The 13679-nt window shown below is 44.8% G+C and overlaps 1 protein-coding gene across 1 annotated transcript in view; it reads left to right on the top strand.

The window, feature by feature from the left end:
• The window catches only part of Hipk2 (homeodomain interacting protein kinase 2), a 187049-nt gene that overhangs the window by 54078 nt on the left and 119292 nt on the right, over nt 1-13679 (top strand). The window contains exon 2 of the mRNA XM_029478639.1: nt 3763-4846. Within this exon, the coding sequence (XP_029334499.1) occupies nt 3763-4846 (1084 nt within the window). The remainder of the gene's footprint in view (nt 1-3762; nt 4847-13679) is intronic.

Genomic DNA, 13679 nt, shown 5'->3' with positions numbered 1-13679 from the left:
TTCTTCCTTTTTTGGTTTTTCGAGACAGGGTTTCTCTGTGCAGCCCTGGCTGTCCTGGAACTCACTCTGTAGACCAGGCTGGCCTCAAACTCAGAGATCCGCCTGCCTCTGCCTCCCAAATGCTGGGATTAGCGTGTGCCACCACTACCCTGGTTGAGTCAGGGTCTTAATGGGTGATCCAGAATAGTCTCCAGTTTTTAAATCCTCTCTCTTAGCCTTTCAATCACTGGAAGTTTAGTCATGTACACCATATCTGGTCTTCTCTCTTGCTTTTTAAAAAGTCTTTATTTGGGTTAAATTGGGCCTCTAAACTGCATGGTCTTTAATTGAGAGAAGCAATGACTTCATGGCAGAAGGCAAAAAGTACTGGGGAGTGAATGAAGCAAGTGCAGGAGGCATTCTATTCTAGAAAAAGGGGTGAGGCCAGTCTAGAGTTGAGATTTCTGGAGGATCAGTGGTTGAAGATGAAGCTAAATGGTTGAGTGGGAATCAGGATGTGTGTTGACACTTCAGCTTTATCTTCTGGGCACCGAGGAGTCACCAGAAGCTTTTGGACAGGAACAATGCTTAGAAGTTTATGTAGTAAGACAAATCTGCGGGCCAGATACAGGCACATTAGCACTCACTCCAGTGACCAGGTTCCTATATTTACTTTAGGGTTACTTTTGAAAAATAATGAGGATTTCAGCTATGGGAGTGGCAAAATGAACAGAAATTTAAAAGTTGGAAATGAGTCATGTTACCTTATATAGTTATTTAAATACTTCTAATTTAAAAAAGGACATTTTAAAGAAAGGCGAAATCAATCAAGACTGTCTTTTATTTGCTGTGGTAATGAAGACTCATCAAGGTAAGTCCACAGTTTGGGAACCAAGCAACTAGATAAATACTTTATTAACAGAATGGAGTTGTTAAAATGAAGCATTAGATGGCTATGTTTTGGGGAAAGACAAGGAGTTCAGCTTTGGAAGATCATTTTAATGTAGTAGGAGACAGAAATATTGTATTACTGGAATATTCAAGTGGGAACTTGGCTCATGATAAGCATGTGGGAGTTGCCTGCATAGAGATAACTGTTTAAACTGTCTGAATGAATGATGCCTTCCAGAGGAAACAGAATACTAGGAGTGCCAGCATTTTAAAGGAGGAAGAGGAGCTGCCTTAACCCCTGTGTAATCAGCCACCGGGAGGAGGAAGGCAGTTACAGATTCACATTAGAGCAGATAAGAACATCAAGAAGGAAGTGGTGGCCAGCAGTATCAGATGTTGCAGAGAGGTTAAGGAGAATAGGGGCTGAAAGAGCCATTGGATTAGGCAATTAGGAAGTTATTTACCTTAAGCACACAGGTCTATGATATTTGAATAAATTGAAGGAGAAGGATTAAGAATGAGCATTGAAGAAAAGAGTACATGAAGCATAATTTATAGGTAAGAAGGAAGGACTGAAGAGGGGGCTGTGACTGTTACTCTTCCTGTCTTGTAAGTTGGAAGTTTGTGCCTGCACACACACTTGAAGACAGAGGGAAAGGTTAGGTTAGTGATGCATTTGGACAACCTTGTACAATACCAGCTAAAAACTTTGGCCCCAAAAGTAGAAATCATCAATAGCTTAAAGTGGGGGTGGGAATGGCAGAAACAGGATTCTATAGAAAAAATGGGAGACTATGGATTATGGGACTAGCAGAATGTGACTGACCTCAGAACTCTGGGCAAGATAGGTGGGGATCCATTGAAGAGAGGGAGGATTGGGGGACAAATGATGGCATTAAGAGGGAGGTGTTAAGGAACCACTCTAGACAATGCTGGGGGTCAGAGAGCAGCTGCTAGATGTTTAAGTATCAGTAAAGTTTGGTGGTCTCTTCACCTTCTAAGTGCTATTGTAAGAAATGGCAGTGGAGCTGGGGAGGTGGCTGATTCAGTGTGATATAAGCTTGAGGACCTGAGCTCCATCCTTAGCATTCACTACAAAGCCAGGAGTCTGTAACTCAAACACTGGGGAAGTGGAAACAGGAAGATCTCAGGGGCTTGCTGGCCAGTCAGTTTTGCTGAATTGGTGAGCCACATGTTCAGCAGAGAGACCTTTTCTCTGAAACTATGGCAACTGAAAAAGAAACCTGTTATCAGCCTCTGGCCTCTATACACTTAGTACATGCACACTCACACATGTATACACATGAAAACACACACACACACACACACACACACACACGAAATGGTTATCCGAGGCAGCACAGAAGGTAATTGGTTATTTGTTTCTTCTTGTACCTTTAAGGGGTTTTCCTTTCTTGTCACTGTAGTGTTTTTTCCTTAATCTATATATCACATTTTAAAATTTCCAGTATCACCATAATTATAAGTTGTACAGCTACTCCAGAAAGGTCTTAAATAGTTTTAAGATTATGCAAGTTGCAAATATGAAGTCATAGTTCGTTCACTCTCAGCTTCCATTATGTGTGTGTGTGTTTACAGACTTTAGGCTGACATCTGGGCCTCCTTTAATCACCTTCCATCTTATTTGTTTTTGAGGTGAGGCCTCTCAGTGAATCTAGAGCTCACCAGTTAGGCTAGACTGGCTGACCAATGAACCCCAAGAACCCACCATCTCTGCCTCCTCAGTGTTGGGTACACAAACCATGTCCAATTCTCCCTACCCCATCTGCATATGTGGATGCTGGAAATCACGTCCAATCTCTTATGCTTGCTTGGTGAACAATTTACCTGACAAAGCCATCTCCCCAGCACCTAAAATCTCAGGATTCTTGAGAGAAATTTCTTACTGTCTAGATTAACAAAGCAAGTGAGCAAGGAGCCCACACACGGTGCTACTGGGTCCTGTCTGAAGGGGACAGCACATCATCCATCAACTCAGCCTTATAGAGCTCAGAATGATAAGGATACCAGATGGTATGTAGTCTGCCCCACTCAGAGCAGAGACGACCACGAGAGACCCCTGTGCTAGGGTTTGTGCAAGGACGTGTTTCTTAGGAGTAGTGAACCTAGTTATTGCCATCTGTTGACAAGGCTAAGCTGACTACATGGAGGTGCTAAGTATGTAACACTTACCTGGGATACTTGATATAATCTTCAGATTTAGCAAGATGCAACCTGAAAGGAATGGAGAATTGGTTTCTGTTACAAATTAATTACAAAAAATAAATGATGAACTAAGTCCTGATTCTTTATCCGATTCTTGACTATTTTTGACTCTGTTTTTAGTCTTCTATCCTAACGCTGGTAGATCTAATGGCAGAATATGGGAGCCATAGGTCTCACAAACAAGGAGACTTGAATGTGTTTCTGGGTGGAAACTGATTTGCTTTTTCAAGCTGCTGAATTTTTAAATCATCATGCATGTATATATGTTCATATGCACATGCAGACCAAGAAATGTAATGTTGTCCAGAGGACAACTCTAGGTGTTAGCCCTTACCTCCTGCCTTGTTTGAGAGATGCTGTTTATTGCTGTATATGTCAGGCTAGTTGTTAGCCCATGACCTGGAAATTTTCCTGTCTCTGTCACCTATCTGGCTGTGGGAGCTTTGGAATTACAGTTGCATGTGACTGTGCCCAGCTTACATGGATGGGTTCTAGGGATCTGAACCCCAGTGTGTGCACTTCCGCAGCCGTGCTTTACCCATTGAGCCATCTCCCCAGTCCTCAAGCTTCTTTCAGAGTGGAAGAACAACCTGAGCCTAAATGAGTCGATTAAGTTTATTATTGGAGGAGTGAAAGAATTAATTTTTTCTTTTTCTTTCCTTATAGGTATGGCCTCACATGTGCAAGTTTTCTCCCCTCACACCCTTCAATCAAGTGCCTTCTGTAGTGTGAAGAAACTAAAAGTAGAGCCAAGTTCCAACTGGGACATGACTGGGTACGGCTCCCACAGCAAAGTGTACAGCCAGAGCAAGAACATACCACCTTCTCAGCCAGCCTCCACAACCGTCAGCACCTCCTTGCCAATCCCCAACCCAAGCCTACCTTACGAGCAGACCATCATCTTCCCAGGAAGTACTGGACACATAGTTGTAACATCAGCAAGTAGCACTTCTGTCACCGGGCAAGTCCTCGGTGGACCACATAACCTAATGCGTCGAAGCACTGTGAGCCTCCTTGACACCTACCAAAAATGTGGACTCAAGCGCAAGAGTGAGGAGATTGAGAACACAAGCAGCGTGCAGATCATTGAAGAGCATCCACCCATGATTCAGAATAATGCCAGCGGGGCCACTGTAGCCACTGCCACCACATCCACTGCCACCTCCAAAAACAGTGGCTCCAACAGTGAAGGGGACTATCAGCTGGTGCAGCATGAAGTACTGTGCTCCATGACCAACACCTATGAGGTTTTAGAGTTCTTGGGGCGAGGGACATTTGGGCAAGTGGTCAAGTGCTGGAAACGGGGCACCAATGAAATTGTGGCCATTAAGATCCTCAAGAACCACCCCTCCTATGCCCGGCAAGGCCAGATTGAAGTGAGCATCTTGGCCCGGCTGAGCACGGAGAGCGCTGATGACTACAATTTTGTGCGGGCCTATGAGTGCTTCCAGCACAAGAACCACACGTGCTTAGTCTTTGAGATGTTGGAGCAGAACCTTTATGACTTTCTGAAACAGAACAAGTTTAGTCCCTTGCCCCTCAAGTATATTCGCCCAGTCCTCCAGCAGGTAGCCACAGCCCTGATGAAACTCAAAAGCCTGGGTCTTATCCATGCTGACCTCAAACCAGAAAACATCATGCTGGTGGATCCATCCAGACAACCGTACCGAGTAAAGGTCATTGACTTTGGTTCAGCTAGTCATGTGTCCAAAGCTGTCTGCTCTACGTACTTGCAATCCAGATACTACCGGTAAGACATTTTCCATGGAGATAGTCAGGATGCAGGAGGTCCAGTGGCATCCACAGGGAATGTGCAGAGGCCATGGTGGGGATAATGATAATGGTTGTTACCAGACAGAAACCGTAATATGAGGCTGGAGACATGGTCCAGTGGTAAAGAGCATTTGCTGCTCTTACAGAGGACTTCAGTTTGCTTCCCAACACCCACATGGCAGCTCACAGCTATGAGTAAATCTAATTCCAGGGGAATCCATCTCCCTCTTATGGCCTCTATACATGCAAGTGGTATACATACATACATTCAGGCAAACATGAAAATAAATCTTTCTAAAAACAAAGAGAGACTTTTTGTTTATGTATATGGTTGAAAAATTAGAATACATGCAGACTGAAGGGGTGGTGAGAAGCTATCTAAGAAGCAGCTGAGTAACATAATCTTGGTCTGGACATTGAGAGTTGGAAAGAGTTTTGGAGAAGTCAGGTCCTTCTAGATGGAGAGGATCCATTCAGCTAGAACAGGAAGGGGTGTGCCAGTAACAGGCACAGGGTAGCAAAATGCAAGGCTCCTTTAGGAGATCAGGATGACCTCCCTGGCTAGATCAGAAGATTTGTGAATAGTACCTGGAATAAGTCCTGGAAACTTTGAACAAGCAGGGGTTGATGGTGTGTGTGTGTGTGTGTGTAATAGGTTGATAGCAGTTTTCTTAAAAGACTATTATAGTCATGTGGAAGATGCTGCAGGAAAGGAAGATCTTTGTCCTGGGGCCAGTTGCTCCTTCCTGTGGTAAGTTTATAATAGGAAACATTAACTATTCCTATCCCCACCCCACCCCCCCTTAAATGTAAGGAAATGCCCAAGGCAGGATAATTTTGTGGAGAAAAGAGGCTTATTGTTGAAGGTCATGTTGTTCTCCTCAGCTTATGGTAGACGGTCTCATAATGGTGGGAGCATGCATAGGAATAAGAAATCACATGACTAGATAGGAAGACATATAATTGTTCAAGATTTGATTCAAGCTTTTAAGACGACTTTTATTGAAGAGAACTCACTCAGGGGTTTCTAACCTTAATTCCTCCCGAGGACAGCACTGATAATGAACTTCCACAAGGCCTTACCACCTCTCAACATCACTACACTGAGTGATTGAATTAATGACCTTATGGGATCAAAACACATCTACACTCTTGCACATTCAAATATCACACAAGCATTTATCTCATTTCTAATATGGGCCTTGCACAAAAATACTAGCTAGCTAGCTCCAAGGATATAAACAAGGTCCTGGCTATCCCAGAGTTTCCAGCATGCTGCAAGCTTTGGCATTAGCAAAGTCCAGAACTGAACTGATCCCTAAATTTACTAGGCTGTGTGATTTGTGCTGACTGCCTAACTTCCTATTCATAAGCTGGAAGCCGGAGTTTTTATACCAGTTCCAGGATACTGTTGCACCATTATGTGATACAATCTAGTGTTAGGTGCAATGGCCAGCTTGTGAGAGCCACAGTGTCAGGAGGCGGTGGAGATAGAAACCAAGGTTCAGGGTTGTAGAATGGCAAAATATATTTATTTTTATATTTAAAAGAGCTGTGTTGGAAGCAATAGTGACCAGTCCCACAGAGCCAGAAATTGGCAAGAAAAGAACCTCAAACTCTGGAGCATGAGAAAGTAGGCTGTGAGTCTAAGGCTTCTCCGCTCCTCTTCAGGGCACTCCTGAGTGCTGGGGCTGCTGGAGCTCCTCCCTAGCCCTGGCATCTAATGTGGGGAGTGGGGGCTTTCTCTGAGCACTTAGGTACACACACCGCCCTCTGTCCCTGGAGTTCTCACATACTTCTTCACACTCAGGAGGATAGGTCTTCCTCTGTTGGCTCTCTTTCCACCTTTCAGCCTGGAGGGGAGCCATCCAGGAAGGTGCAGCCTGCTCAGTGGGGAACTGTATCCCCTCCTTGAGGTAAAAAGGGAGGCTGACAACCCATATTCTCTGGAGAGTGCCTGACTCTTTTCTTGAAAGGCAACTCTATGGTTCATCATAGGAAAACAGCTTACCCTAGAGGCAGCTTTTGCTGGGGCCTGCTCTCTAGTTACTGCAAAATGGAGGCTTTCCTGTCACTTTATATTTAGACTTACAAATTCAGGATGCCGATGGCTATTTCTTGCCAGTTCTTGGCCTGAATTTAGGGCAAACTGTGCCAAGCCAAGGGCTGTGTGAGGTTTTATTATTTAGTTAACCTGTATTGCTCTTAGTGGACAGCTTCATTGAAGTTTGGCTAAAAATTGATCATGGAGGCTTGTAATAGGCTTAAAACTATACTTAATAAGCAGTGCATCCTTGTAGCAAAATCTGACGCAAGAAGTTACATTTGGACTCTGAAGCCTGTTTTGTATTCCTGCCCTCTGTGCCCCTGTCACTCTGCCCACTGTGTGCCCCTCCTGCCAAGGACTCTGCAGTGTACTTTGCTTTCAGGAACCCTAGCTCAGGAGGGCTATGAATGGCAGTGACATTTCCATGGGAACTGGGGCAGGTCTGAATCCTCGTCTTAGACTTGATGTCCTTTCTCACCAGCTTTATGGCCCAGCCATCCATTTGAGCACCTCATGGGGTGATAAGGCTGCTTACAGTTAGGAGCTCCCTGCTTGTCATTCTCGTTTGTCAACAGGCACAGTCACCTCTACTTCCTGCATCTGAGTACTCCCTTTCTTTAGGCCTTAAGTGACTAATACCTAAAATTCTAGGCAGAATGATCACCCACCCCCAATCCCTGCCTTCATGGTGTTGAGTTCTCAAGGCCAGCTAAGCAACTTTCGCTAGGGACAAGGGCACAGAGTCCTGGAATGATAACTTCATTTCTAAATTAGTCATAATACTCTGCCTGCCGCAGGCCTCATCTGAGCCCTGGAGTGGTCAGTCTCCTGCTACATAGGCCAGAGGAAGCTTATGAGCACAGCATTCAGCTTTGACCCTGCTCATCCTGGCTGTGTAGGACAGTCAGCCTAGATGAAACTGTTGAGGTGATTTCCTGCCTACTTTACCTTTTACTTGGGGAGAGTGGACAAGAGAAGCTCTTTGATTATTTATCATTAAGGTCCTTATCCAAAAAAAAAAAAAAAAAAAGCATACCTTCAGGGACTTTTTTCGAGAGAGCAAGGGTGCTTTCAAGATTCCTGGACAGAGAGGTCATTATGTGCTCTGGGTCTGTCTTTCCCCAGGAGTCCCCTGTCTTGAGCCTGGCACATTAGGAACACTCCACTTTCAAAGGGTTGAATACTTTGTCCTTTTATCATTTTAAACAGGACTAAATTCAGTGCTCCTCCCATGGCCCCCATCAGGTGTGGTTAAAAAAAAAAAAAAAGTGATATGAAGTGAACTTCCTGTTCTCAGCCTGAGGGATGTGGGGAGGAAGGTGGTGGCCTGGAAGCCACTATTTTTCCTAGAAACTAGATATGTGCTTGGATGAATTCTGGCACCAGGTCTGCCCCCTAGAGCCCCAGGAGTCCCCTTTCTTCTCAGTGGTCCACCAACTCATCTGGATCCTCAACAAGGCCACAGGAAAGAGCCCCAAGGGCCAGGGTAAAGTAAAGTTAGTGAGTTTATTAAGTATTTAGAGAAATATAGGAAAAGGATGGTGTGCACTCAGTACACAGGGTGGCTTCTCAACGTCGCAGTTGGCTACATACAAGATTTTATGGCTGAGCCAGTATACATTGCTCAAAGGTTGTAACTGACCAGGTTTAAAGGTAAGAAAAGCTTAAATTTAAGTAAAGTTTCAAAACAAATAAAAATACATGAGTTAGGTTTACTTATTTCTCTGACATTGAAGATTTCCCATTTATAGGTAAAATAGTGAAGATTTTTATGAGGTACATTGTTTAGATTTAGGAGTGAGAGAGCTGTACATCAAAATGATAAAATTCACAAAGTTTCAAACATTCTGGCTCCAAGTGGATCTCATTCATTAGTTTTTAACATCCTATTTAAGGTATCTTTAGAAAAAGCATGGTTATTTCTCTGGGCAATTTTGGTTTTGTTAGTTGTATTGAGCTTTTTTGGCCCTCACTCAGTATAAAAGGCAAATTAGACTTCAAGTGAGGAGCTTCTGCCTCTCCTCACCCTTTCCTCCCTCACCTTTCCTGCATCCCTAGCCTCCCTCAGAGCTGCTGCTAGCATTCTGTGAGGGAGGCCTGATGTGTGGCTTTAAGGAAGCAGGGTTGCTTTGTCAGGTCTTTATGGTGTAATGAAGGGGTATAGGAGTGTCTCCCAACTTAACCTACGTCCTGAAGGTCAGCTCTGAGGGTAGCTGTCAGCAGTGCGGCTTCTCAAGCTCGCTCATACCTAAGAACCTGGAGAGCTTATATGAACAGAATTATGCTAGATCCTGTCTCTGAGCTATTGTGCCCTCTGTGGGGCACAGTCTCCATCCTCTACCTCTACCCTACCCTACCCTAGAGATTCTTGAGAAACCCTGTTCCAGCTGAGAGCAGGCTTCCTCCAAGGTGCCACCTTTTAGGTGGCAAAAAAAAACACAGTGGAAGGTGGTCCTGTTTATTTGTATTACCTCACTAAAGAAGTCCCTGCCAGGCCATTATTTAATTCTACATTGATGCCAAAGTTTTGGGTTTTGGGGCAAACAGTTAACTGGTGCTAGGGTATTTCTGCTATCAGTATCACCAGCAAAATAAAAACAAGACCAAACATTAAACTCTGAAAAACCATGAAAAATTCACTGTTGGGCAAAAGATAGTCAAAGGTGATAGTGTGTACAGTTTTGTTTCTGCTCTGGACTGTTCAAAATATTTTGTATAGACTTTTTTGAGACCTTTAAGACCATTGATAAGATCTCCAAAAGTGGGCATAAAAACCAGAACATAAATAAGGGCTGGTGAGATGGCTCAGAGGGTTAAGGATACTTACTACTAATCCTGCTAACCTTTGAGTTTGGTCCCCAAGGGCCCTATGATGGAAGTCTTCTGACCTCTACACTACATGCCAGGGCACATAAGCATTTCCATATACCACACTCACAGAGAGGCGAGGGGGTGGGGATTGCTTTAAAAATACTCTCTGAGTTGATTGTTTCGGGTGCAGAGGCTGTCCTCCAGATGATTCAGTTGATTGTTTCGGGTGCAGAGGCTGTCCTCCAGATGATTCTGGAATGGTTGTTAGGTAGAGATGGGAATTAATTTTAGTTCCAGTCATTATGTCAGACAATGATTGAGTAGCTCTGAATATCTACCTATTAATGGTATAGGAAGAAAGGTACATTCTCAAATTTTAAGCTAATTGTCTCTTTCAGATTTAAAGAGAAATTCCTAGAAATATAATTCTGACATTTGGTATTCCAAGTGTATGATTATTCAACAGACACTTCCTATGAACCCACTGTGTACCAGATGGAAGTGGGTAGCAGACGTGAGTAAAGCCGCCGCAGAGCTCAGGGTCAGTGAAGGAATTTTGCACAATGGGCTGACCAGAGAGAGACCTGTGGTGAAGGGGTCTTGAGGTAGATCTTCAGGGAAGTCTGAGGTGGGGTAAAGGCCATGGAGGTTGTAATAAAAAGGAAGATGGGAGAAACAAAAGAGTTGTGCAAGTGGTTGAAGGGCTGGGTTGAAGCATAGTGGTATAGAGATGTGAGCTCTGACAGTAGGGAGTTTTGACTACAGCATGAGGAGCTGGGGTTTAGTCAGAGTAACATGTTGGAAGCGTCTGTGAATTCTTGAGGAGGTTAGTGATGATATATCAGTTGGAAAAAGGCAAATGGACAGAAAGTTGATGGGAGACACAAGGTCCAGAAATAACTGTATTAATTCAGGAATGAAAACAGAGGGTCTAGATTATATGGTGACCCCACCCCCATTGTCTGACTGTGGACCCGTTAGTGAGCTTGACTTTTCTGATAATTGACTTCAGAACTGACTTACCAGAGAACAGTATGGGGTTTGTTTTTCATTTTTGCTTGGTGACTTTGCTCTCTCTAAGGTTGAATTCTGAAACTCTTGTCTGCTAGGGCTTGGTTTCAAATCCCACCACCACTACAAAGTAATAGTCTCTGGAAGGTCACCTCAGCCTCAGCCCTGGTCCTGCCCTCACCACCTGTTTCCCTGACTCACTGTTAGCTGTGAGCCACCTGCAATGTTCCATCTGGATTCTGTTGTGACCAGGACTTGTGCTCACCAGGTTGTGGGCCATAGTTGGAGATTCTAGTTGTGTGGAGGAAGGAGTCTTTACCCTTTGGGTGATTCTGGCATCATTGACCCACACTGGGAACCTTTCCTAGTTTCCCATGAACTGTGAACAGGGCATATTTCCACACTGCCAGATTGTAGACTGAAGGTGTAAGTCACTTCAATAAAGGTGTTGCCACATACAGAAGTTTCAAAAATAGTATAACTTATGCAGATCATAATATTTAAAAGGTGACTGGCTCACTTGAAAAAACAGAACCTGTACACAGTTATGCATGGCAAGCATTAGCTCTTAAACCTGCCATTTGGAACTAAAACAGCAGGAGGAGAGGTATGTGCAGGCTCACGTTGGAGCATAGCATGTGACACTATCCAGCTTACTGACAGTCTGATTTGCCAACTCATACACATGTGGAAACAAGCAGAGCCACTGCTCTGCTTCTATAAAACAGTGATCAATAAGTTAACTGGGCTGGTTACCTGTTTTCAAATCTCCATTGTCCCTGCGACCTTCAGTTATATAGTCTACATTTTGAAATTAGTCTTTTCTTTCAGTAATTATTAATTCATGCTCATAACTACCTGGTAATTTCCAGGGTAGTCTGCATGTATTTGAGTAGCTCTATGCTGCAACCTTGCCAAAAACAAGAGAGTAAGGTCTTGTGCATGCTCATAAGTACTGACTTACACGGAGCACAGTCAAGCCCATATACAATATGCAGTTATGGGTATGCTTGTGAGAAAGGGTGGCAGGCATTAACCCTTTCTGCAGGGATGCTGATGTGCATTACCAGAGAAGGAGGTGAGCACACATGTAAGGAAGGACACAAGCATATGTTCAAGACAGAAGTGACCATCCACCTCAGAAAACAGAAGCCTTCCAAGTGTCTGTGGGGTCTGAGGGCCCAGATACAGACATTGTGTCAGTGTCCTGGAAACTCGGCTCAGCTTTCTGCCTTGTAGGGCTGCCAGCTGCATGTCTTTAAGCCTAAAGATGGGAGGGATAGAACCACTCATGGACTCAAGTTATAGATTAGTTGTTTTCAAAATGAGCTCTAAGGACCCTACCACTCCTCAGTCTCTCATGATGCTTGTTAGAAACTGGAGACATCTGCCATGCCAAGCCAGGTTAATGGGCAGGTGTTCTGGGAGGGGAGCAGAAACAGACATTGGTCAAGTTTCACAGCCAATCCTTTCCTCCTCTTCCTCCTTCTCCTCCTCTTCCTCCTTCTCCTCCTCTTCCTCTTCCTCCTCCTCTCCCTCTTCCTCCTCCTCTCCCTCCTCTTCTTCCTCTTCCTCTTCCTCTTCTTCCTCCTCTCCCTTCACTCCCTCTTCTCCCTGCACCACCCCCTTCCTTTTTTTCTGGTGATCAAACGTGGGGCCTTGGGCATGGTGGCTAGGATTCTACTAATTAGCACCCCCGTCCCCCCAACTTCTTATTTTGTGATGGTGTCTCAGTTTGGCCTATCTACCAGACTAGCTTAGCCTCAAACTTATAATCCTCTGGCTTTAGCCTCCTGAGTAGTAGAAATGCAGGCCTGTGCCTGGCTGCTTTTCTTCTTCACACATTTTAACCCGGTATTGACATTCAGAAGGCTGTTGACAAGTTATAGCTGTCAGATGTAAAGCTTGTAGATAAAGATCCACCAGTGAGACTGGAGTCTGTATGTGCATCACAGTCACTTCTAAAGTTTCCTTCTACCTTCTTTGTTGTCATGGTCACACTTTGTGTATGTGCTGCATGTGGTTTGGGCTTTAATCTATCTCACACAGTATGTAGAGTGTCCCCTGCCAAGATTAGAGAAGGGGTCACAGGTGCCAGCCTGGCCTTGAGCTGTTGATCTTTCTTGTAAGTGATTTGTAGCTCCTCTGAGGGTCCGTTTGTTAAATGTCTTATGATTAAACCTCTAAAACTCAGGGGTGGGTGTGGGCCTGAGCACCAGAGGCTTTCCACGGAGATCTCTGCCCAGGCCTAGTGGGAGGGTTCCAGCGAAGGGAAGCGAGTGCGGGCAGGGAGGTGGAGTCTCTGCCCTGCCTTCCAGATCACTAGTAACTGCACTGAGTTGGGTTGGGCTGGGCTGAGAGGCTGACTATCCAGTGAGGAGTGCAGCAGAGCCTCAGGCTTCAGGAGAGCCGATCTCCTCCCAAGTGTTACAGCTCTTGGAACAAAGGACTCAGACAACAGAGTAGTTCTCGAACACCTTTAATTCTCTGGATGGATTTATATACAGTTTTGGGGGTGATTCAGGGTTCTATAAAAGGTACCTCTCATTGGCTTGGACTGAGAGTTTGGGGGAAACCTTATTTGCAGGTGGGAAGGCTTGGTGCTCTTCCTACATGACTGATAGCCACACACCTCTCCTGCAAAGGAGGGGGGGGCGCTGTGGGGGTGGTAACTTCAACAGGAACCAGGGTCCAGGAGACATGATCGAACACATTCCGTCCCATGTAGGTGGAAATCACCACTCATCAGGTCCCTGGGGTTCCAGACCTTTGCTCAACTAGAGACCAGGCTGTCTGTGCCCAGCCCACTGCCCCACAGGTGGGGATGTGGGCTATAAGATAGTTGCTGAGTGTGATGGGAGAGGTCATGGTGGATGTGGGCTATAAGATAGTTGTTGAGTGTGACGGGAGAGGTCATGGTGGATGTGGGCTATAAGATAGT

Source organism: Mus caroli, chromosome 6 (genome assembly GCF_900094665.2).
Source record: "Mus caroli chromosome 6, CAROLI_EIJ_v1.1, whole genome shotgun sequence".
Lineage (NCBI taxonomy): Eukaryota > Metazoa > Chordata > Mammalia > Rodentia > Muridae > Mus > Mus caroli.
This window is presented reverse-complemented; position numbering and strand designations above follow the sequence as displayed.